Source organism: Carassius carassius, chromosome 8 (assembly GCF_963082965.1).
Source record: "Carassius carassius chromosome 8, fCarCar2.1, whole genome shotgun sequence".
NCBI lineage: Eukaryota > Metazoa > Chordata > Actinopteri > Cypriniformes > Cyprinidae > Carassius > Carassius carassius.
This window is the reverse complement of record NC_081762.1, coordinates 11809696-11836302: the sequence shown is the minus strand read 5'-3', so window position 1 is coordinate 11836302 and position 26607 is coordinate 11809696. Positions and strand designations below refer to the sequence as shown.

Genomic DNA, 26607 nt, shown 5'->3' with positions numbered 1-26607 from the left:
AGTGTACTGTTTGAGTGCATGCATTACTCCGGGATATTGGTTTGTTTGAACTCAGAGGGAGTGTCAGCCACATTAAAAAAGTTAACAGTTTAAGTCATTTGTGGATTAATGCTTATTAGAGATGCGAACAGTTTAAAATGATTCAGTTCGATTTGGTGAACTGAATGATTCGTTCGCGAACCGGATATCCAGACTGCTTTGATTTGAACTCTCTCTCACAACAGACACGGAAGAGAAGACAATGCTGAATAAAGTCGTAGTTTTTGCTATTTTTGTATTTGTAACTTTGTAACTGACCCTCTGATGTCACATGGACTACTTTGATGATGTTTTTCTCACCTTTCTGGACATGGACAGTAGACCGTACACACAGCTTCAATGGAGGGACTGAGAGCTCTCAGACTAAATCTAAAATATCTTAAACTGTGTTCCAAAGATAAACGGAGGTTTTACGGGTTTGAAACAACATCAGTGTAAGTTATTAATTACATAAATTTGCTATCTGGGTGAACTAACCCTTTAATGTATATTTTATATATTTATTTTATTTATTTAATGAAACATTAACACTTTTATTCCGCAAGTATTCAGTGAAATTTATCAAAGGTGACAGTCAAGAAGCTTGGATCATTACAAAAGATTTTTCTTTTAAATAAATGCTGCTTTTTTTCACTTTGTTTACCACACAATCCTGAAATCATTTATTACCATTTCCACAAAATTATTAAATTCTACAACTGCTTTTAACATTGATAATAATAATATTAAGAAATCAACAAAAAAAAAAGATATTTAAAATTGCAATAATATTTCACAATATTACCGGTTTATTGTGTTTTTGATGATGACAGTGCAACCTTGGCAAGAAACCTTTAAATAGTCTTCTTTTATAAACATTTAAAACACAGACCAAACTTTTGAATGGAAGTGTATTCATTAAATGTTCTATTAAAAATATATATTTAGGTTAATATAGCGGTTTATTAAAATGTTTTGCAAACTGGTTGGAAAATTGGCTTAATTGTTTTAAGAATTGTTTTTTTTATTTGATATTTAATATATTTCTTAATTATTGCCATTGCAATTGTCATTAAACCCCTTGTGGCTTTTTAGTTGAAGTTATATTCCTTCTGACTAAAAAAGTTTAATAGAAAATACATTAATATTAATATTTGTAAATCCCAGATATCATCAAAAAGCTGAAACATATCTATATATATATATATTTACCTGTATCCCCCAGCCTTATTGTATATGTTTGTTTTGTGCATATCTTTGTGTAATAAATAGCTCAAAATTGTGTTTTTGACGGGTTATTATGCATGCAGAATGTGTTGTTCAGAATGAGTTGTTCAGGACGCTTTGTGTCTCTGTGTGTGTCTGTAGCTGTAGGGGGTTGATGAGTTGCTCTGTTTCCACTCCCACCGCTCAGGCAATCTTGTGATGAGACCGATGGCCTAATGCTTTGATTGACAGCTGTCTGTCATCTCTGGAGGACGCTTTGCTATCTGCCAGACCACCCCGTCTCTGGTTCTTCTCTTTGCAGTCAATGCTGCATAAATGCTTGTGTGTGTGTGTGTGTGTGTGTGTGTGTGTGTGTGTGTGTGTGTGTGTGTGTGTGTGTGTGTGTGTGTGTGTGTGTGTGTGCATGTGCATTTATTTTACACAGAGGTCTTTTTTTTTACTTCTCAGTAAAAAAATTCAGTCTAACTTTGCTGTACTTCACATGAACTCTTACAGCTTAGTGTGTTGTCTGCCTGTGCTGTCGGCTTGTTTTATGCTCTGTCTGTAGCTTACAGCATTGTTGCTGCTTTGTGTCTGGAACATGAAGCTCCTTATATTTCCGTCAGCCCCCTGTCTCTGTGTTTTCCCCTTTTTCATTTCCTCCTCCCCATTTTCTCTCTATTTATAAGATAGGTGAATAATAAGCTTCTAACATAGAATGTTTCTGCTTACATCTTCAGGAGTGCTTCTGTGTAGAATGTTCAGATAGATAGATAAATAAATAAACAAACTTCCCCTTTAATTATTTACTGTATTACTTTCTTCTGTCCTAATTTCTTCTACTATATAGTTCAATAATAATTATTAACATACTAATTTATACTAATACTTTCTTCTGATATGCTGTGGCAACCCTGAATATAGTGGCTCTGCAAACATTGCTCTGTTTGTTTGAGCCCCACACTTGTTTGAGCAACACTCACTCAACCAATGACACGGGTTGGGGGCAGGGCTATCTGATAGGCCAGCCAATGGTTGATGGATTATTTTCAATTGTTAACTTGTGTGAAAACAGTCATTGTTCTTGTAGCTTGGTGTTGGAAATAATGCAAAAGTTACACATTGTATCTTTAGGGACACTCTCTGAGGTAAATAATTTTAAATTCAATGCTACTAGTACTATTGGCAAATCTGATCCATTTATTCGCCTTTTTCTGCCTTCCGTCTCTGTTTGCTGTTCTTGCACTAGTTCTTTGCTCTTTTCCTTCTTTCAAAAGCCTTTTTCTCCTATTTATCTCCATTTCCTCACCATTCACCACGCTTTCTCGTTCCCTCTCTTCCTCTCCTAGTCCACCTCCGCTTCCTCTTCCCTTCCTGCTTCCTCTCATTCCCCCGTCTTTATGTCCCAGGTGTACGTAGGGTGTTGTAATATCATTCGTTAGATGGAAATGTATATGTCTTGCAGGCTTCAGTCCCTGCTCCTCTATCTCACCCTCCCAGCAGGCCGCCAGAAATCCCCTCTTCCACATCCTCCCTCTTTCCCTCCCTCTATTCTATCCTTCCCGCTCTCCCTGCGATAATATAAATGATAATAGCAACTCTATCAACCTGCCCAGCTGGTGAGGCATACCGGGTAATGTGTACAACCATTTGTTTGTTTATTTCAGAATATTGTTTTCTTTATTTATTTCTTGGTAGCGGATTGTAAATGTGTGCGTGTGTGGAATATGCTGTTTACGTATGCAGCTTTATGGCCACATTTTGGGGTGGATAATGTGGTGGAAAAAGCATATTGTAATTTTGGAATTTCTACAACTTTGTCGATGCATAATGTATCATGTCATATAATGGATTTTAAGTATATTCACCAATGTTTTAATGGTTGAAAACATTTAATTCAACGTATGTGCTTTTGTGCTGCATTGATGAAGAGCTTGACTCCTTATCCTAACAGAGCCCTGCAATGGATGTGTGTAAACAGTGTAATACACACACACTTTCTCCCTAACCGTAAGGTTAACTCAAACCTGGAGGCATCTCATGCTCTTCGAGACTGCAGTGATATAGCAGTGGTGTATGTGTGTATGTTTGTGTGTTATCATGCATGACTTGACTATTTGGTCGTGTTCCCCACTGCCATTGCTGAGGGCAAGATCACATTTCACCCTGCCAGACTATTGCAACCCTGTATTTTTCTCTCTAGTCTCTCTACAGTCAGCAGTGTTTCACTGCCAGTTGTCAAAAACATTGCTAACTGGCTGTATTGAAAGAAAACACTTTTTTTTGTTGATGTTATTTGCACCCGTTGGACTCTTTCACACGCAACAGTTATTAAAAGTGGATGTACTGTAAGTATTTAACAAAAGCACCACGATTAGCCGGATGTAGTCGCTGCAGTGGTGCGAGCCAAAGACTGCAGAGCCAATAGAAGGAATTCTCCAGACAATAATGAGACGACTGAGGATGAGAGAGAGACTTACGTATCTATTCACAGGAAGATGTCCTGAGGGAGTGACGTGTGCTTGCCTGCACTCTCTGATAGCACACTGCTCCATGCCAAATGGAGTTTCCAAAGCGCCCCTGCTGAAAGAATCTGTGGCTCTACCACTGCAAAAAAAAAAAAAAAAAAAGCCATGTTGGCTCTGTCTAGAGGGCAATTCAGACTGCTCAAGAAATCCGGTGCTTCCTTCCTTCTTGTGACCACTGGCATGCTGCAAAGATGATGTTCTTTATCAGAATGTTATTTGTTTTACATCAGCAAGTCAGTGTTATTTTAGAGTTATGTACTTTTATACTTTTATATATATATAAGACCACTTAAAAAATCTGGGGAAGTTTCTAGGCTACCAATAATATAAGGAAATTTGACCTTGTGAACTCGTGAAGTGTTTTATGCTTCAGTGGAGGCAAGAGCATCTCACCTGATGATCATGTTCTCCAGCATATGTACAACTGTACATTATGTTTTCACAAACTTGTGAAGTAGGATTTCTATTCCTGGAATTGAATTGAATTTTATTTTATTGGCTATAAATTACCGTAACTAAGTACTGGTGTGACCTTTTTTTTTAAATTGCTAATCTAGTCACTAGAACCCTGTTTGAAAAATACTACTACCACAAAATACTACTAAATACTGTAGTTTTAATTTGTCTGTTTTTAAATCATTTTTAAAAAAGATTTTTGAAAAAAAGATATGAAAGTTTAACACTATCATACAAAATAAGTACAAATAATTAATAGTTGTTCATAAAGCTATTCTTTAAGCTATTGCACATACTACATGTACACACACACACACACAAACTTGATAACTAGCTCTTTTTGTTTAAAGAGTGTGATTTCCTTTCCTAAAACTAACTTATTGAGTGTTGTTTTTTTTTTTTTGGTCTGTCTACCTTGCCGTAGCCTGTGTGTTACCACATACACAGCACGGCTATGTGTTTAATGTGAGTGTTTTTTTTGTTTGTTTTTTCCTCCATTCGCCATCATTTCCTGTCATCTCTACACTACACCTGTCAATAAAAGTGGCATAAAGGCCAAAGATGAATGAAAAAGAGGTCACACATCTGATCAGGATCGAATCATCTGTACACAGTGTATTCATAAAGCTGTCATCCGTCACAGTACAGTTGTCCATGATCTTTAATGAGCAGTGTAGCTGTCACTCTGTCTGAGATCAAAGGACTTTTACTGAGATATCTTAGTTTTATTTCATGCCAGTGTCTCGTGGGATGTCTGGAGTTGCTGGAAATGGAGGAGTAGGCCGAAACAGCCTGAATGACAATAACCCTCATCCCTTTGTCAAACACATGAAGAGGACAAGTACTGTCTTTGATCAGCACCACAAATGACACTGTAATTTTGAATCATGATATAAAGACGACGTGATGGACACTGTGTGAGTGTGTTTTTGTCAACAAGCTATTGCATGTGAAGAAAGAAAAGCAAGCATTACATGAAAAATAAGGTTTGTTTTGGTTCTTGGTTGATGTATGGGAGTCTTATTTGTCCGATGCTTGTTTTTGGCATGATGGAGCTATCAGTCCTTGGTGGGGGATTTTGAGCTCTCAGCTGTTCTGTCGCCGTTAATCATCTCTTGATCAGAACGGCAGGAGACTCACTCACACTCACCCATCTAACTCAGTCTCTTACATTCAGGACAGGAAATAGTCTTGCATTTTATAGTAGGTGAAAAACAGCATGTGAAATTTGTAGTATGCCCAAATTCCATAAAACGATAGGCAAAATAACCTATTACTTTTGGCGAGATTCTGAATAAATATACAGGGGATAATTTACTGTCCCATAGCTATGGGATTGGATTCATAAGTGGTGGTTAATCAATGCAAGTTGCAGGTCTTGCATTGTTTAACCACCAGAATTAAGAATGTCCTGTAAACAGGATTTTAAACACGTAAAAAAGTCTTATATTAAGGATTTTTAAGTATTTGCAAAGTGTTCGCTCATAAATGTTGAATACTGTTCCGAAAGTGTTGAATTTGTGCCGGTTGTATCTTGGGGTTTGTCTAACCAGCATTGAACACACAGTGGATGGATGGATTTGACATTATTCTCACAGCAGGAGAACGTCTTAATCAAATCTTTATCAGCATGTTCAGACAGTTATCATCGCCAATCTGTTACACACTTCAGCTCACAGTTTTCTTTTAATTATTTACAGTTCTCTCTCTCTGTCTGTCTCTTTAGCGCCTTCCCAGGTTAACGAGCTGCGAGCAGAGAAGGTTGAGCAGCGCAGTGTGACTCTGGTTTGGAGGGAACCCACCGTGTATCCTAACAGCAGCCGCACTGAATACGAGATTAAATACTATGAGAAGGTACAGTTACATACTCTGTCCTCTCCACTAAAGCACTGAAGCTGTTATTAACATGCATGTGTGTACAGCCACAGTAAACAGCAGCTTCCCACAGGCCTGTAGCTCAATGATCACTCAGTCAGATAAACATGTAGCTGCCAGACATTGATGTCTGTTCAAACTCCTGCCAAGACTGATGGAAAAAAACACCTCTCTTGCGCAATAATACATCTCTTATGAACACAGATTATAGTTCACAAGCAGATAACATGTAAAGTAAATAACTTGAATAATTGGTTGGTTGTTGTTTTTTATCCAGGAAAGAAAAAAAAAAAAAAAAATCAATGCAAACATGTCTGACTATATAATGGCTGATGTCAAGACGCATAATTTCTGGCACAACCAATAAATTGTATTTATTTATTTTATTTTTTGAAAGTACAGTATTAATAATTTTCAGCAAGGCTGACAGTCAAGGCATTCTTTTGCCCTTTCTATTGATCAGAGAATGCTTAAAAACCGCATCACCATACAGATATTAAGCAGCACAACTCATTTCCTCATTGTTAATAATAAGAAATGTTTCTTGAGAACCAAATCAGCAGATTGATTGACACTGAAGACAAAAGCAAAATAAAATATTGTTCTATATATGTTAAAATATCATCTCCATCATTGTCATTTACTTGTTTTATGGGCATTTTCTGTGTTCCTTCAGGATCAGAAAGATCAGAGCTATTCCACGGTGAAGACGGCCGCCACCAGAATCAGCGTCAACAACCTAAAACCAGGCACCACCTATGTCTTCCTCATCCGCACCTGCTCCAGCCCAGCACTTTCTTCTCTTTCTTCCTCTCCTCTTTCCTCCTCCTCCTCCTCCTCCTCCTCTTTGTCTCCATCATCCCCGTCTGCTTCCTCTTCCTCTTCCAGCCCCGTGGCAGCTGTGTCGCCCCCTCCACTCGACTACGGGGCGTACAGCACACCGCTGGAGCTGCAGACGCTGGGGGAACGTGAGTGTCTCTCTTTGTTTTAAAAGAAAGAGTGTATGTGAAAGGAATGTGTGGTGCCATTATCTTTGGAGCTATATGAGCAGCCCCTCAAAAAATGTTGTCAACTTTTTTTTTCTTCTATTTATTTCATGTTAGTACACAATATATGTTGGCTTTACAGTGAAACATTGACTTTAAAGTGCAAATGCTTGCTGTCATCTTTAATTTAAGAGGATGTATTCATATTGAATGAACGCTTTAGAAGGACTTTCACGTGTGACCTCGTCAGGCTCCTTCATTGTAGCACACAAACAAGTATTTGAGCAGCTTTAGATTATGCAGAACAAAGCTGCCATGTTTGGGGCCTGGTTGCAAACCATTTGGACTGGATGAGCCTCATTCCAGATCCTGTCTGGTATCGCTCCACTGTGCTTTTGCTCCTAACAGTTTGGGATTTTTTTCTGAAATGCAAAGTGCTCCACTAAATTAGGATTAAATCAAACAGTAGACAATGTTTCACTTCTCAGCCCTAAAAAAAAAAAAAAATTATATATATATATATATATATATATATATATATATATAATTTTTTTAAGCCTTTTTAACCCTTAAAGATGGAGCATGTTTGTTTTTTCTGAAAGGAAATTACATTATATTCACTATATTACCCTTCATTGTGACATCATGTAAATTATGATTAGTACTGGCAGTCATACAATAATTTATTGTGAATTAAAAAAAAAATTACTCATTTTTTGTAGCTATTGTACATTACCATATTCAGGAATTAAGACTGAATAATAGGCCTTTGTGAGTGATATTTATAGCGTACATTTTAAATAAAATTTTACATTTATAAAAAATACTATTCAAGAGTTTAAGGTCAGTAAGATTTTTAAAGAATTTATTACTTTTATTCAGCAAGGATACATTAAAATATTAAATGTGACCGTAAAGATGCTTGCATTGTTAGATGATTTTATATGTATTTTTTTAATCATCATGACAAAATATGGTATCACAATTACCACAAAAATATTAAGCAGAACAACTAATTTCAACATTCATAGTAAAATATAAAATAAAATAATGTCCTGATGTCCTCCGCTGATGAGGCTGATATTTTACTTATTGAGATTCAGTGATAATTGAATTTCACAGAAAAGGAGTGCAAGTAAGTTTACCTTTGTTAAATGTCCCATCAGGGTTCGAATTCTAAATAAATGACCCGTAAAAGGGTTTTTCTCCATTATTTACCAATAAACAGCTGATTTACCAGGAGTCATCTTTCCATTTGAGAGCTAAAGTGTTTTTGCGTAACTGAAAGTAGTTCCTCTGCATCCAGATGGATGGAGTGAGACCATTTGGAGGAAAGTCGTCACTTTTAAACTCACAAAAATGTATTCCCATTAGGATCCTATCAAAATAAATAAGGGAAGACTTCAAAGATCAATCTTCTTGTCAAGCTCCAGTGCTTTCAGAGCACTGATAATGGCTTGTGCCATGGTGAATACTAACCAAATCTTTTGTTTGTCTTTGTGTGTTTGTTGTGCAGTGGCCCTGGCCTCTAGTGAACAGAGTCCTGTGGTGATCATCGTGGTGGTTTCGGTGGCTGCTCTCATCATGTTACTGACTCTCGGAGTTGGATTGCTCATCTGGAGAAGGTATGACTGCTTTTTCAAGGAGTTTTACAAAGACTAACCCATCAAATGCTTTCTGCAATCACATCTACAGAACAAATTTGCAAGGTTATCAGTCATTATTTGGTGAAAATTATCCTTTGTGTACTCAAATCTGGCCCGTCAAACATCATTGGTTCATGAACCTCTTACAATCTTGGTTTTGGATGAACTATCCCTTTAACTGAATTAGGATATGGTTGCACATTCAGTTTCTGCTCCCTAACGGCAACCTGACAGTTGCATCAGCAAAAGCCTTTTTCTACTTCCATGGTCTACTAAATCATCCATTAGAATGGATCAAAACACATTTTTAGTCAAGTCCAGCTCTCACTTACACAGATGCGCAAACTCATTCGTTATCCCACAGGAGAGCGTGAAGCCTCGTTCCTTTTTCTGAGAGGCACAGTACTTGTTAGCTTGTTTGACAGGCAGTGCAATCGCTCAATCCAATTTCACCATGATTGCGAGACGTGTACACATGTCGCATATGTGCTTGTAAAGCCTGCTGTAATTTAGACAGTTCCCTTTCATAGGTCACTTCGATGCTGCGGTGACGTCACCACGTATGGGAACACCTTCGGTGTGACGAATGTCTGAAGCCCTATACCATCCCGCCAATCCTATTGGCCAAATAGCGCGTGGCACCGCCCAGCATGCCTAGGCATATATATACCTGGTGCCTCGCGCCATTTACCTCAGATTTCATTCCTTCAGTACGAAGCGAATCTTCTGTGCCCTATTGTCTCGCGTTCTCAGCGATCGTCTACGAGCAGTATACTCCTCTCCGCGGACGCGATGAGTTTCAAGAAGTGCAAGGACCCGTGTACCAGGTACATCGTTCAGGGGGACACTCATGACAGGTGCGTAGTTTGCCTAGGCTTACACCACGCACAGGAGGCGCTTAGCGGCCTTTCTTCATGCCCCCATTGCGATGGCCTGCGACTCAGGGTGCTTCGCTCTAGGGTAGATGTGTTCTCCGATGTCGCCGTGTCTAACCCCCGCCACACCACTTCTGCGACTGCCGAGGCACCGCACGAGGTGATAGCTTGGGGTGACACGTGTGACATGGAGTTCGAGGACAGTTCAGCGATGGAAAATTACTCTCCACATCGCTCGCTCTCCCCTACCCTAATACACAGGAAAACTTTTGAACCTGTCGTCTTTTCCTGTGAGGATTTACGGCCCACACCGGGGGCATGTAGTGCCATCTCCTTCGGTTGTGACCGCCATGATGACGACGTTCTTTCCACTGCGGCCTCGGGGTCCGAGGACTTCGCGGCCGACACGAGCCCTCTCCCTCCTAGTGGACAGGAGAGGCGTGTTTCCCCCTCCTACAGTGAGCTGTTGGATGTGGTTTCCCGTGCAGTGGGTACATTGGGGCTGGAATGGGAGGTTGAGAAGGCCGAGGCCCAACCTTCTTCGAAGCTGGACGACCGTTTTCTAACTAGTCGGACACCTGCGCAGCCCCGGAGGCCTTCACCCTTTTTCCCGGACCTCCACCAGGAGGTTTCGAGGTCCTGGAAACAGCCGTTTGCGGCGCGCATCACGAACGCTGCGGCCGCGGATTTCGCCACCATTTCGGGCATGGCGAGTCATGGCTATACAGCGATACCGCCGGTGGAGGAGACTCTCGCCGAACATCTTGCGCCTAATTCGGCCGCGGCGTGGAAGTCCCGCCCCCTCCTCCCCTCGAAGGCGTGTCGAGTCACGTCTAGTTTAGTGGGAAAATCCTATATGGCCGCTGGCCAAGCGGCTGCTTCGCTTCATTCTATGGCGGTCCTTCAGGCCTACCAAGCGGAGCTGTTAAAAGGATTGGACGAGGGGGACGGCATTACACCTGAGGCGGTCAAGGAACTACGGCGAGCAACTGATTTGGCGCTTCGTGCTACCAAACATACTGCTCGAGCAGTGGGCCGTTCCATGGCTGGATTAATTACGGTTGAGCGCCACCTCTGGCTTAATCTCACCGATATAAAGGAAAAGGATAAATCTTTCCTCATGGATGCCCCTGTGTCTAAGGACGGTTTATTTGGAGAGGCGGTCACTTCAGTGGTGGAGAAGTTCAGAGCAGCGAAACAACAATCAGCCGCTTTCCGCCAGCTGATTCCCCGCAGACCCAGAGAGGTTGAACGCCGTCAGGCGCCCGCGCGTTCTCGCTCAACCTCCTCTCACCGCCAGCGAGTGCCCTCTCGGGAAGAGCCTTCACCTATGGCGCCCCCTCGCAAGGACTGGGGCCCTAGGGTTGTTCCACCGGCTCAACAACGCCAGCGAAAAAGGTTGAACCTGAGTTCGACGGCCAATGCCTCTCGTTCTCGGGCACCTAACAGCAGCTCCTGATTTTTTCGCTGCCTGCCAGGGACTGTGCCCTCCGCTAGAGAGCGCTGTTGGACCGCTTTCGCGCATCCAACACTCTCATTGCAGTCCCCACGCTCAAACCCTGACTGTTTCGCCGCAAACAGCGCCTCGAACAGCATTGGAGCGAACTGTAACACCAATCGCTTCCTCAGACACTATGCACGATCCAGTTTTCAGAGCTCGAGGAGCGCTTTAAAGGGTCGTCATCGAACGGCCCGTCATGACGGCTCGCTCAGCCGCCGCTGTTTCGCTAGCGGCAGAGCCCGATGCTCAATCTGTTGGCCTAATTCCTGCCGTGGACACGTTTCAGGATCACGTACAACGAGATACAACGCCTGCTATGCATATACTTCCCCTGTGCACGAACACCGTGAGTCTTTCGTGCCCGGACATTTCTATGTGTGCAACAGCGTTGCAGGAAACGAACATGTTGAAACCGCTAATATTGTTTCGGGCCGCGTGGGAACGCTTGCCCGGCATTTCTCAATGGGTGTTACGCACAATTTGTCACGGATACACCATTCAGTTTCGGAAAGGCCCGCCCCCTTTCCGCGGAATTCTCTCCACGGTGATGAAACCGATGGACATGGCGGTGCTGAGACAGGAAATGTTAGCTCTACTGAGCAAAGTGGCTATAGAAGAAGAACACCCCTCTCAGATGGAGTCAGGGTTTTACAGCCGTTATTTTGTGGTACCAAAAAAGGACGGCGGATTACGACCCATTCTGGATTTACGCCGTCTAAATCTTGCACTCAGGTCGAGCAAATTCAAGATGTTGACGGTAAAATCTATTTTGTCTCAGATTCAAACAAACGACTGGTTTGTCACGATCGATCTGAAGGATGCTTATTTTCATATTCAGATCATCGAGAGACACCGGAAGTTCCTCAGATTCGCTTTGGAGGGCAAAGCGTATCAGTACCGCGTTCTTCCCTTTGGCTTAGCGCTAGCTCCCCGTACATTCTCAAAATGCATGGACGCAGCTATGGCCCCGTTGCGGCTCCGGGGCGTCCGTGTGTTAAACTATCTGGACGACTGGCTGGTGTTAGCGCAATCTCAGACTCAAGCACACTCTCATCGAGATATTGTGCTGAATCATTTACACAGCCTGGGTTTACGCACAAACTTCCAGAAAAGTGTATTAATCCCCTCTCAACGGATTACCTTTCTGGGAATAGATTTGAACTCTCGCGCGATGACAGCAAAGCTTTCTGTCCCGCGCGCTCAGTCGATTACGTCATGCGTTCAGCACTTCAGGGCGGGTCACACAGTGACAGTGAGACTGTGCCTCAGACTACTAGGTCTAATGGCGGCGGCGCTTCCCGTGATTCATCTGGGTTTGCTTTACATGCGCCCGTTTCAGTGGTGGACGAAACGACAGAATATTTCACCCCGTTGTTCTCCGCATCGAACGATCTCGGTGACGCGGAGGTGTGTGATGTCGTTAAAACAATGGACATCAGCCGAATTTCTCCTCACCGGGGTTCGGCTGGGAATTTGTGCTTCCCGAGAGACTGTCACGACAGATGCGTCTTTGACCGGGTGGGGAGCTGTTTGTCAGGGGCGCCCAGCCCACGGAGTGTGGACAGCGGCACAACGCAGCTGGCACATAAACAAATTGGAATTACTGGCGGTTTTTCTGGCTCTCCAGTATTTTTCGAGTCTACTGACCGGCCGTCATGTGCTTCTCAGAACGGACAACACTGCGGTCGTGGCTTATCTGAACCATCAGGGAGGATTACGTTCTCGCCCTCTGTGCAGACTGGCGAGGCGGATTCTTCTTTGGTCTCACGACAGATTTCTGTCGATCCGGGCTGTTCACATCCCCGGACGACTGAACTTCGGAGCGGATTTATTATCCAGGCAGACTCTGGAACAAGGGGAATGGAGATTACACCCCCAAACGGTGAATCACCTATGGCATATTTTCGGGGAAGCGAAAGTGGATTTATTCGCGTCGAGCACGACTACGCATTGCCCGCTATGGTTCTCCCTATGCCCTCCATCACCCCTGGGTCTGGATGCGCTAGCTCACAGCTGGCCCAGGACCAGTTTGTATGCGTTTCCTCCGATTCGGCTGGTCCCAGCGGTATTATGCAGAATACGGCGGGACAGAGTGGGACAGCTGTTGCTGGTGGCTCCGCGATGGCACACACAGCCGTGGTTTGCGGATCTCATCAATCTGTTAGCGGGCTCTCCGGTGGAGATTCCCCTCAGACGGGATTTATTATCGCAAGCACAGGGACGGATCTGGCATCCGAGGCCAGATCTGTGGAACCTGTGGGCGTGGCCTCTGAGCGGAGTGAGTTGATATGTCCCGGTCTTTCTGCTGAAACTACCGAGACTATACTGAACTCTAGAGCAGTTTCTACGAGACGCTTATATGCTTTCAAGTGGAAACTGTTTATGACATGGTGTGAAACTCATGATGTAGATCCAGTTTACTGCCCTGTGGCTTCAGTACTGGAGTTTTTTCAAGACCGTTTTTCGGAGGGATTGACACCAGCCACCCTGAAGGTTTATGTGGCAGCTATCTCAGCTCACCATGAGCATATAGGTGGTGTTTCAGTGGGTCGTCATCCACTGGTTTCTCGCTTTATACAGGGTGCGCGACGGTTGAGACCTTTCCGCCCTGTGCGAGTTCCTTCATGGGATTTATCCATTGTGTTACTGGGTTTGTCAGGGCATCCGTTTGAGCCCCTGGAAACTGTATCGGATAAGCTCCTGACTCTGAAGACACTTCTTCTCATGGCTTTATCCTCCCTCAAGAGAGTTGGGGATTTACAGGCTCTCTCTGTCTCACCCTCGTGCATGGAGTTTGCACCAGGCTCTGTGAAAGTGTTGTTGCGACCTAGGCCTAATTATATTCCTAAGGTCGCGTCTAATCCTTTTCATTTTCAGCAGGTGGTCCTGGAGGCTTTTTCTCCTGCTGCGACAGAGTCTGGAGATCTAAGTCTTTGCCCTGTGAGGGCGTTGAAGACTTATGTGGATCGCACTGCCCCATGGCGTGAGTCTGACCAGCTGTTTGTCTGTTTTGGACATAAGAATAAGGGCCATGCAGTTACGAAACAGCGCATGTCCCATTGGCTGGTGGAGGCTATTTCCTTGGCTTATGAGGCGCGCGGGCTCGCTTCGCCCTTAGGAGTAAAAGGTCATTCCACAAGAGCAGTGGCTTCTTCTCAAGCCTTTCTCAGTGGATCTTCTTTGAATGATATCTGTGCTGCGGCAGGCTGGTCCTCACCGAGCACTTTTATCAGGTCTTACAGTCTGGATGTGAGGATGGCTCCTGGCTCCCGGGTTCTCTCCGCTTGAGCAGATGCTTCCTTGGATCCAAGCTATCAGGTACGTCAGGCGTGATGGTATAGCGTTCCCATACGTGGTGACGTCACCGCAGCATCGAAGTGACCTATGAAAGGGAACATCTCGGTTACGTATGTAACCTTGGTTCCCTGAATAGGGAACGAGATGCTGCGGTTCTGGCCGTGCCATACCTTGATAGCTTTCTTCTCTTCTTCGTCATGAAATCTGAGGTAAATGGCGCGCGGCACCAGGTATATATATGCCTACGCATGCTGGGCGGTGCCACGCGCTATTTGGCCAATAGGATTGGCGGGATGGTATAGGGCTTCAGACATTCGTCACACCGAAGGTGTTCCCATACGTGGTGACGTCACCGCAGCATCTCGTTCCCTATTCAGGGAACCAAGGTTACATACGTAACCGAGATGATTTCTCTCTTTCACTGATCACATAGACAACAAAACTGTCCCACATGCACAGAAGTGCTCTCAGTCGTGTGTTTTTTTAACAAGGTCATCAAGTTCTTCAAGACAGAAAAGAACCATACAGTTGTCGCTGTAGTGTAGTGGTTACTGTACATGTTGTGATGCTCATGCGGATAGTGCAGGTTTGGGACTTATACAACATTTAAGTGCAATTACAAAAAAAAAAAAGTGTAAAGTGAAATGTGGTCATGTTAATCGTTTTAGAAGATTATCATAATGATGATTTCAGTCTTGAAATGTGAGTACTTTTTAATATATCATTTAGTAATATTACGACAATTTTGTATTTTGTATTCAACTTTATTGTAACTTTTTTCTTAATATTACCACTTATAATGTTATAGTCAGTTCACAAAATATTATGACTTTTATCTCTGTTGTTATTTTGACTTTTTAAAATATTACTAGTTTAATTTTGTAATGTTGCGGCTTCATTATTTTAAATGATTTTACAAAATATACTTTCGGGGAAAGTTACATTTAAAAGTAATGCATTACAATATTGCGTTACTTCCTAAGTTAGTTACTTTTGAGTTACTTTTGAAATCTGGGCAGGGCTTGCTTGCTTGTTTTTTAATATAAAAAGTTATTCTTTTACTAATGTAAAAGCTCTTTTCACAACAGAAGCGAAAATGTAAATGTAAATTCAAATCTGTACAGTAGAGTGCGCAACTAAAACAAATTGCATGAAGAACATGATGCAGGAAAAGAAAGTTCAACACTATTCAACAATAACAAAAATGAAACACAAATGTGTTAGTTTCCTACACAAGGATCCTTACACGATCAAGGCTCAAAAACATACGCGGGGAACGTTGTTTAATCTTTGATCTGAGTATGGGATACTCTCCAAAATAGCAATACAAGGTGACGTAGAAGAGACAAATTGTTGAATTAAGATCTTATTTTTGTTAATTCTCATAGCTTAATTCTCATTAGCTGAATGACCTATGACACATGGATTATTTTAATGATGTCCTTGTTACATTTCTGAGCCTTGATCATGTAAGGATCATTGCTGTTTATGGGAGGGTCAAATAGCTCTCAAAATGCATCGTGGCCTGGGAAGTCGTGAATGGGAAGTCGTGGCCTAATGGTTAGAGAGTCGGACTCCCAATCGAAATGTTGTGGGTTCGAGTCCCGGGCCGGCAGGAATTGTGGGTGGGGGGAGTGCATGTACAGTTCTCTCTCCACCTTCAATACCACGACTTAGGTGCCCTTGAGCAAGACACCGAACCCCCAACTGCTCCCCGGGCGCCGCAGCATAAATGGCTGCCCACTGCTCCGGGTGTGTGCTCACAGTGTGTGTGTGTGTTCACTGCTCTGTGTGTGTGCATTTCGGATGGGTTAAATGCAGAGCACAAATTCTGAGTATGGGTCACCATACTTGGCTGAATGTCACTTCACTTCACTATCAAAATATCTTAATTCATGGTCCGAAGATGAACGAAGGTCTTACAGGTTGGGAATGACATGACGGGTGAGTAATTAATGACAGAATTTTCATTGTTGAGTGAGCTATCCCTTTAATATAAGAGATTATTCTCATAACATTATGACTTTATTCTCATAGTACTATGAATTTGTCTATCTTAATTTTTTTTGCATTGTAAACATTGAGACAGCAATGAAACTGAATCTTTTGCATTTTCTGCACAGATTTTTGAATGAATTTAAACATGGTAAATTGTTAAATTTAGCTGAGAGTAATGCAATCTTATATGTAGCTGAAAGCAAAATCTTTTTTCAAACAAAAATGAAAGGAACGTAGGATGCATGACAGATTGTGAATGATGGCTGTTCCAATTCTGCGGAAATCTATGGATCTTTCAGCCGAGTCTTGCACGCTTGCACGTTTTGCCAATTCCATGTGCCTAGGTATTTCATGCGACCACAAGAACACAGGTGTGACATACTCTAATGGATCTCTGAGCAGCTGCAGTGTCAGGGGAGGGAGTGGCAGACAGAAAGCACACGCTCCTATAGCACTCCATTAATCAGTCTGATGAGAATGGATTATATTGAGCCGGTGTGAAATGGTTCTCATTCATTCTCAACCACACACAACGGAATGTTGGCTGAGCCTCTGTCAATCATACACACACACACACACACACACAATCTCTTTCACATGCACCCACAAACTTTATCATTAGCTCAGACATCAACACAGAATCCAGTTACATGTTGTCTTACACACTGAAAAAAGCAGATTTATCGACTAGTCTGATAAAGTGGTTTATATTGGTGAATGATGTGTGCGTGAAAGGCTTATTAGACACACTTGGATATATCAGGTGTGAAATTGTATTGGACAAACAGATAATGGCTGACGGCTCAGTGAATTTAGGCACAAACTGTGCTTGCCCGTAGTAGTATTTTATTAGCAACTGTACATTGCAATGGCCAAAGATGTCAATCTGCATGGAAATAAAACACATTGACTTCTAAAGGCACTTTTTGTCATCTCTATTAAGTGTTTCACCCCTCTGCCACATTGATGTAGCAGTGTATGTCTAAGTTAGTGTATAATTCAGTTAATAATAGGCCTCTTATGTAATTGATTTGTTTCATATCCCTAGTTTACACACATTTTTGAACATCTAAATCTTTGCACACCAATATCCATGCATATTAATATCCATGTCTTTCAGGTCTCTCGGTTTCTGTTACTCACTGTTTCTGTCAAATCAAATTGGTTTGTGCAGGGTTAATTTTTGTGGATTTTGTCCCCAAAAGCCTTGAATCCTAGGTCCTCTTTTTCTCATTCTATTTCAGGAATAACATCTTTTATTATTAATATCACTCATTTACTGACATGCGTTCACACACGGTCGGCAGATTATTGGTATTTGTGGACAGCCTTTCTTCCGCCACTTTATGTACACTTAATATACTTGCATCGTCTGAAGCCAGTGGATTGTGTGTCTGTGACTGTGTTTGAAATAAAAGACTAGTATAATACCTACTGTTTTTGTCAAATAAAATAAAAAATAGTATATGAAGTTGGGAACAGCTGGGTTCTGGATGTAAAAATCCCATTCATTTTCTCTATAGGGGAATTGATTTAAATGATAATTTAAACTATTAAAGACAGACCTACTGTGAGTTACGAGGTTCTTGATTGATGGTAAATGCTTTTGTTGAAGCCATCTGCCCACATTATTTCAACATATTTTACTAGATATCTTATACTAGATATATAATTCTGTGCTGCATGTAGTTCACTTATGATCACATTTCTTTTGGCAAAAGTCAATTACACAAATATTAAAACGCATCTTTACAACAAGCAAATCATGCCAAAATAACAATTTAATGTCTCCTCACATGTATGTATGTATGTATGTATATATGTGTGTGTGTGTAATTTTTTTTTTTTTTTTTGATTGTCATTCACATGGGATTGTAGTTATTTCCCTTTTTAAAACTATTAAGTATATGGTCCTGTACCTTTGTCTTTTTTATCTGATTTTCAAATACTTATGCTTTAAATCATAATTTGTTATAGGTTATGACTTTATTATGTACCTTTTTAATCCTTGGGAAAAAAAATAAAAGGAAAAAAGCCTACTTCTAGACCCAAGGCTACTATAAAAGCAGATAGACATTGTTGCACTCTATATGCAACAAAGGCTGTTTCAAGTTCCGATTATATTCATTGTGTTATCCAGTTTTCATCATCTTAGAAATATACTTGGTTATTTATTGGTTATATTTTCAATCCAATTTTTGTAAAAATGTCATGGCAGTCCAATCAGTTTAAACTATTCCAGTAATTAAGTGTTAAAAGTCCCCTGAAATGGTTTGAAACACGCAGCGTTATTCTATGCGTTGACGTAATTTTAACTGAAACAGGAAGACAGGGCGGAACATATCAAGCAGCCTCGCCCCTTTTTTAAATTTGGCCTGACCGTTCGTGTTGAGCTCCGTAAAGCCGCATTTGACAGGGTATCACAATCACATCCATATTGCTATAAAATATAGCATTCTGTGTAGAATTTATATTGGTCTGATACATTTGTGGTCTGTGCTGATGCGCGGATGTGATCTGCTCCGTTCCGTGCTATTGTGCCTCTGGACCAGGGAAGAGTATGTGTGGTGCGGTGGTTAACGTGACACGGTGCAAAACCAGACTTATTTTTCCTCAATGGAAAGCATATTTACACTGTCTGAATCGTTCCCTGTCTCCAATATAGTGCACTACGTGCCATTCACCGTACAGAAAATACTAATTCTGTAAACAAGTGATCGATTACAGCCATGGCTTCAGCATCTATTTATAGTGTAGGGAGAGGGCGCTTCGGATTATAGAGACCATTTGATTGGACAGAAGATTTGATGAGAAGATGACGTGCAAAATGAAAATCCGATAACCATTTTAGTGGAAGTGAGAGACTGTATTTTGAATGCTTATATCTCCTAGATGCGAATTTTGTCATTGTTTTGGAACATACCAGCTCATTCATAACCTTAAGGCTAACATATTAATACTAAAAGTAAAAGATAAATTTGTATATTTGCATCTCGGGTCTCATTACATTTGAGAATCTTCTGCAGAGTGTTACCATCCACATACACACACATACACACACACATATACTGTATATAAAAAGCTCTGTCCCTCCTTCCTGTCACTCCTTTCACTTTCCACTCACCTTCACTCCTCTGTTCACCACTCCTCCTCTCTTCTCCTTGTCTTTTGATGCAGACCATCATAATAGCTTGCATACAAAGTTATAAAAGAAAGGGAAAATGCAGTTTTTTTTACTCCTCATTGGTTTTAAGGGCTATTTGTCCTAGCATTTCTGTCAGAGAATAATCTTAAAAGGATAAAATGGACATTTTGTCATCATTTACTTTTGAAGTTTTTTAGTCTGAAATGATGTGAGGGTTAAAAAATGATAATAGAATGTTAATGTTTAAGTAAAGTGTTTCTATCATTCCTTTGCGTGATAGGAAGTGATGTCGTCACTTTAGTGAGTAACTTCCTATGATGACAATAGTAAGAAGCCCTTCCTCCCTCTCTTCCTTTAGTGGCTTCTCCAGACCCTCCAATGTAGCACCTACTCGTGTGGTGCTGCTCTCTACCTCCTTCTCTACTCTTCCTCCTCCTCCTCTTCCTCCCTCCACGCAGCTGTCTCCCAGGTACAGGCATGCCTGCGTTTCTCCACTACCCCTCCTTCCTTGCTGCTGCCTTTCTCTTCATCTTCCTTCCTCTCATTTGTCCCGTCTGTCTTGCCACTCCATTTCCTAACAGAGGCCGTGTTTACACCTGCTATTAACATCCTTAACAGGTGGTCAGCTGAGACTGATTGCATGACCATTTTGTTGAGAGTAGGTCAACAAATGCAACTTCTGTGTGATGAACTAGTGATGATCTAGAGTAGATTGTGAATGCTCTAATCAGATGCCTGCCAGCACACACTCATAAAAGTTAAAAGTCTGTTTGGTGTGCACCCTCTTTCTACTCAGACAACAGCACCTGCTCTAGCAAATAACACGAAGTCTCCAAAACCTTGTCAGTGTCTCCTTTCGAGTGCTTTTCCATCCCTGCTGTTTGTGTGTCTCTATTCTCTAATCCCTCCTGTGGTGCATGTCTTTCCCCAATGTCTCCGTGTCACACTAATCCACAACGTAAAATCGCCCAAATGCCTTCAGATCCTGCAGTGGCCTGATTCTTGCACTCACAATATGACTGTCAGAGCAGCGGTTCACCAGGAAATCTCTACATTTACTCACTGTGAACGACAAACCTGAGATAAAACCTCAAGCATACTTTTTAACGAATGATTTAAACTGAAAAGTGATGAAAATTTTTATGTCTTAAAGGGATAGTTCACCCCAAAATGAAAATTAGCACTTTATGACTGTTGTACAATCACAGCCTTTCTATTCAGTGTAATGAATGTGAAGCACCATAAAAGTGATCCATATGATGATGATTTGGTCTTCTGATGCAATATGATTGTGTAGGAACAAATTAAAGTTGTTATTCACTGAAAATGTAGCACAATCATTAGAGTTCATAAGAGAAGTAGCAATGATTCACTCATGAATTAGATGTGAATCAGACAAAACTTGTCATAATGATTCATTCAGACCAAGTCACTGGAGGGAACAATTATTTGTAAATCAAGATTTCAATTTGGTCTGTTCACCAGACAAACCTATTATATTACTTCAAAACACTTAAAATGTAGTTCTTAAATTATACTGACCACTTTTATGGTGTTTTTATGGAATTAACCTTTAAAGGGATACTCCACCATAAAATAAAAAATTTAAATATCTTAAATTGTGTTCTGAAGACGAACAAAGCTTTTACGGGTTTGGAACGACATGGGGGTAAGTGATTAATGACAAAAATTTTCATTTTGGGGTGGAATGTCCCTCTAAAGTGCCTAACATTTCTCCATTTGTAAAGAAAGTCATTTATAATCATGACAGATTGTTCATTATTGGGTGAACTAATTCTTTAAACAAACAATTTTGAGGAAAAATAATAAGCAATTTTTAATCTCTAGGGAAGTACAAAATTGTTGTCTTGAGCAAGTTCACTCAGTTACATTTTTGTTTAGATGGCAGTACAGACATGTTCGTAAATAACTTTAATACAAGTTGTCATTTTAAGTGCTGTTTTGTCATTTCCTTACAGCCAGTAGCAGCTGCGTGCTGAAGTTTTATTTTCTTTAGCTCAAGTTGTTTTATGGTCGTTTTATGCTTGGTTTTTAATGACTTGTCATTTCTTGTTGTTTTTTTCCTCACAGACAGTGTGGCTACAGTAAAACCAGCCAGGAGGGGGATGAGGAACTCTACTTCCAGTGTGAGTATCACGTTGTGTTTCCGCGCATACATGTGCATCCATTCCACAAATCAATTGGACTGCCAGGTTTGTTTCTGAAGGTGGTAATGGATATAGCTTGTCACAGACAGAGGGCTTAGGTGGAAGAGAAAGGGGAAAAAATAGAGTGATCAGTGATAAAGAGAGATTAGGGACATATAAAGTGGCACTGTATTAACGTCTAAGTCCATGTGCGTGCCTTTACACCAGCAAGCCTCATGCTCCAGTCCATTAGCATGTTTCAGACGCCCTCTGTGATCATAAGAGGGGGAAGGGCATTACCAGTCTTTGAACAAAGAAAGATGCCAAAGTACTGCTGCATCCAGTGTTGAAAAACATTGCAATGCATACACTGATTCTTTTTATGACGTTAAGTTACTTTTGCATTACTTTTTATTATTGCCAGTTTACTGAGACTCTCTGATCTCCAGAATGGAAGCTCTATGGATAGATCATAAGCTTTTTTTACATTTAAAATGGGAAAAGCAGATGTATATTAGAGCTTTTTTTGTCTACTCTTCACTGCTGTCTTTATTTATTTTTATTTTTTTTTACGTTACAAAAATCCACAAAAAATCGAATTAATTCATTAAAAAAACAGCTGTACAGTGCTGGTGATGCCCAGTTATCTCTTTCTCTACCGCTTTCCATCAAACCTTTCTAAATTCTAGCCAGATGTTAGCGTTCCATTTCACGTACATTAATATTCACGTGTGTGCGTGCAGGCATGTGATGTATGTAAGCATGTCAGAGCAGCAGTAGTTTGGTGAGTAATGAGCGTCTGTGCAGAGCAGTCGTGCAGCTGAGGCGTTAAATCTGCTGAAACAATGAACACTGGCGAGCTTCATACACTTTTGAGCTGGTTTGTGCCAAGTCTTATAGCATATCTGTATAGTATATGAAACTTATATCTGCGTGTCTTCATTAACCTCTTATACCCTGAGTATTTAACATGCAAATATGCACATTTATGCCAGGATGGAAATACATGCAGGAGGAAGATTGCCATAAGGATGTATGGAGAGGCAGATTTGCTTCTATTTTTCAAGCTGCATATGATAAATATTAACACTGACTGTCCTCTATCAAAGCCTCGTTTCTGAAGAAATCGTGATGATTTAAGGCTTATGCAATTAAGCATTTATTAAGAATATGTGTGTGTGTGTGTGTGTGTATGTGTGTGTGTGTATATATATATATATATATATATATATATATATATATATATATATATATATATATATATATATATATATATATATATATATATATATATATATATATATATATATATATATATATATATATATATATATATATATATATATATATAAATATAATATATACAGTACAGACCAAAAGTTTGGAAACATTACTATTTTTAATGTTTTTGAAAAGTTTCTTCTGCTCATCAAGCCTGCATTTATTTGATCAAAAATACAGAAAAACAGTAATATTGTGAAATATTATTACAACTTGAAATAATAGTTTTCTATTTGAATATACTTTAAAAAAAACAATTTATTCCTGTGATGCAAAGCTGAATTTTCAGCATCATTACTCCAGCCTTCAGTGTCACATGTAACATCCAGTCTATCACATGATCATTTAGAAATCATTCTAATATTCTGATTTATTATGAGTGTTGGAAACAGTTCAGCTGTCTAATATATTTGATGAATAAAAGGTTAAAAAGAACTGCATTTATTAAAAAAAAAATTCTAATAATATATATTCTAATAATATATTTTCTTTACTATCACTTTTTATCAATTTAACACATCCTTGCTGAATAAAAGTATTGATTTTATTTTTTTTTAAAAGAAAGAAAAAAAAATTACTGACCCCAAATTACTGACCAGTAGTGTATATTGCTATTACAAAATATTTATATTTTAAAAACATAGCATTTTTTTTTCATCAAAGTATCCTAAAAAAGTATCACATCTTCTGAAAAAATATTAAGCAGCAGAACTGTTTCCAACTTTGATAATGAATCATCATATTAAAATGATTTCTAAAGGATCATGTGATAATAATCCTAAAAATTCAGCTTTGCATCACAGAAATAAATGATAATTTTAAGTATAATAAATTTAAAAACAATTATTTTAAATTGTAATAATATATCACAATATTTCATTTTTTTCTGTATTTTTGATCAAATAAATGCGGGCTTGATGAGCAGAAGAAATTCTTTCAAAAACATTAAAAATAGTAATGTTTCCAAACTTTTGGTCTGTACTGTATATATATATATATATATATATATACAGTACAGACCAAAAGTTTGGACACACCTTCTCATTCAAAGAGTTTTCTTTATTTTCACGACTATGAAAATTGTAGAGTCACACTGAAGGCATCAAAACTATGAATTAACACATGTGGAATTATATACATAACAAAAAAGTGTGAAACAACTGAAAATATGTCATATTCTAGGTTCTTCAAAGTAGCCACCTTTTGCTTTGATTACTGCTTTGCACACTCTTGGCATTCTCTTGATGAGCTTCAAGAGGTAGTCACATGAAATGGTCTTCCAACAGTCTTGAAGGAGTTCCCCGAGAGATGCTTAGCACTTGTTGGCCCTTTTGCCTTCTGTCTGGGGTCCAGCTCACCCCTAAACCATCTCGATTGGGTTCAGGTCCGGTGACTGTGGAGGCCAGGTCATCTGGCGCAGCACCCCATCACTCTCCTTCTTGGTCAAATAGCCCTTACACAGCCTGGAGGTGTGTTTGGGGTCATTGTCCTGTTGAAAAATAAATGATGGTCCAACTAAATGCAAACCGGATGGAATAGCATGCCGCTGCAAGATGCTGTGGTAGCCATGCTGGTTCAGTATGGCTTCAATTTTGAATAAATCCCCAACAGTGTCACCAGCAAAGCACCCCCACACCATCACACCTCCTCCTCCATGCTTCACGGTGGGAACCAGGCATGTAGAGTACATCCGTTCACCTTTTCTGCATCGCACAAAGACACGGTGGTTGGAACCAAAGATATAAAATTTGGACTCATCAGACCAAAGCACAGATTTCCACTGGTCTTATGTCCATTCCTTGTGTTCTTTAGCCCAAACAAGTCTCTTCTGCTTGTTGCCTTTCTTTAGCAGTGGTTTCCTAGCAGATATTCTACCATGAAAGCCTGATTCACACAGTCTCCTCTTAACAGTTGTTCTAGAGATGTGTCTGCTGCTAGAACTCCGTGTGCCATTGACCTGGTCTCTAATCTGAGCTGCTGTTAACCTGTGATTTCTGAGGCTGGTGACTCGGATGAACTTATCCTCCGCAGCAGAGGTGACTCTTGGTCTTCCTTTCCTGGGGCGGTCCGCATGCGAGCCAGTTTCTTTGTTGCGCTTGATGGTTTTTGTGACTGCACTTGGGGACACTTTCAAAGTTTTCCCAATTTTTCGGACTGACTGACCTTCATTTCGTAAAGTAATGATGGCCACTCGTTTTCCTGTACTTAGCTGCTTTTTTCTTGCCATAATACAAATTCTAACAGTCTATTCAGTAAGACTATCAGCTGTGTATCCACCTGACTTCTGCACAACACAACTGATGGTCCCAACCCCATTTATAAGGCAAGAAATCACACTTATTAAACCTGACAGGGCACACCTGTGAAGTGAAAACCATTTCAGGTGACTACCTCTTGAAGCTCATCAAGAGAATGCCAAGAGTGTGCAAAGCAGTAATCAAAGCAAAAGGTGGCTACTTTGAAGAACCTACAATATGACATATTTTCAGTTGTTTCACACTTTTTTTGTGATGTATATAATTCCACATGTGTTAATTCATAGTTTTGATGCCTTCAGTGTGACTCTACAATTTTCATAGTCATGAAAATAAAGAAAACTCTTTGAATGAGAAGGTGTGTCCAAACTTTTGGTCTGTACTGTATATACACAGTGGGTACAGAAAGTATTCAGACCCCCTTAAATTTTTCACTCTTTGTAAATCATTTAAGTTAATTTTTTTCCTCATTAATGTACACACAGCACCCCATATTGACAGTAAAACACAGAATTGTTGACATTTTTGCAGATTTATTAAAAAAGAAAAACTTAAATTTTGCATGGTCCTAAGTATTCAGACCCTTTGCTGTGAGACTCATATATTTAACTGAGGTGTCCATTTCTTCTGATCATCCTTGAGATGGTTCTACACCTTCATTTGAGTCCAGCTGTGTTTTATTATAATGATTGGACTTGATTAGGAAAGCTGCACAACTGTCCATATAAGACCTTACAGCTCACAGTGCATGCCAGAGCGAATGAGAATCATGAGGTCAAAGGAACTGCCTGAAGAGCTCAGAGACAGAACTGTGGCAAGGCACAGATCTGGCCAAGGTTACAAAAATATTTCTGCTGCACTTAGGTTCCTAAGAGCATGGTGGCCTCCATAATCCTTAAATGGAAGACGTTTGGGAAGACCAGAACCCTTCCTAGAGCTGGCCATCCGGCCAAACTGAGCTATAGGGGGAGAAGAGCCTTGGTGAGGGAGGTAAAGAAGAACCCAAAGATCACTGTGGCTGAGCTCCAGAGATGCAGTCGGGAGATGGGAGAAAGTTGTAGAAAGTCAACCATCACTGCAGCCCTCCACCAATCAGGGCTTTATTGCAGAGTGGCCTGACCGAAGCCTCTCCTCAGTGCAGGACACATGAAAGCCCCCATGGAGTTTGATAAAAAACACCTGAAGGATTATCTGGTCTGATGTGACCAAGATATAACTTTTTGGCCTTAATTCTAAGTAGTATGTGTGGAGAAAACCAGTCACTGCTCATCACCTGTCCAATACAGTCCCAAAAGTGAAGCATGGTGGTGGCTGGTGGCAGCATCATGCTGTGGGTTTTTTTTTTCAGCTGCAGGACTGGTTGCAATCGAGGGAAAGATGAATGCGGCCAAGT

General features: G+C 40.6%; 1 protein-coding gene across 3 annotated transcripts in view; it reads left to right on the top strand.

Moving 5' to 3' along the window:
• LOC132145288 (ephrin type-A receptor 7-like) overlaps positions 1-26607 on the top strand; it is a 144150-nt gene that overhangs the window by 104546 nt on the left and 12997 nt on the right. For 2 of the 3 annotated variants that reach the window (XR_009434454.1, XM_059556179.1), the window contains exons 6-10: positions 5935-6062; positions 6760-7051; positions 8586-8694; positions 19890-20000; positions 21623-21678. Coding sequence is in view for 2 of the 3 variants with exons in the window: in XM_059556179.1 (XP_059412162.1) it covers positions 5935-6062; positions 6760-7051; positions 8586-8694; positions 19890-20000; positions 21623-21678 (696 nt within the window). In the remaining variant the exon portion in view is untranslated. The remainder of the gene's footprint in view (positions 1-5934; positions 6063-6759; positions 7052-8585; positions 8695-19889; positions 20001-21622; positions 21679-26607) is intronic. The other variant, XM_059556180.1, reaches the window with a different exon arrangement.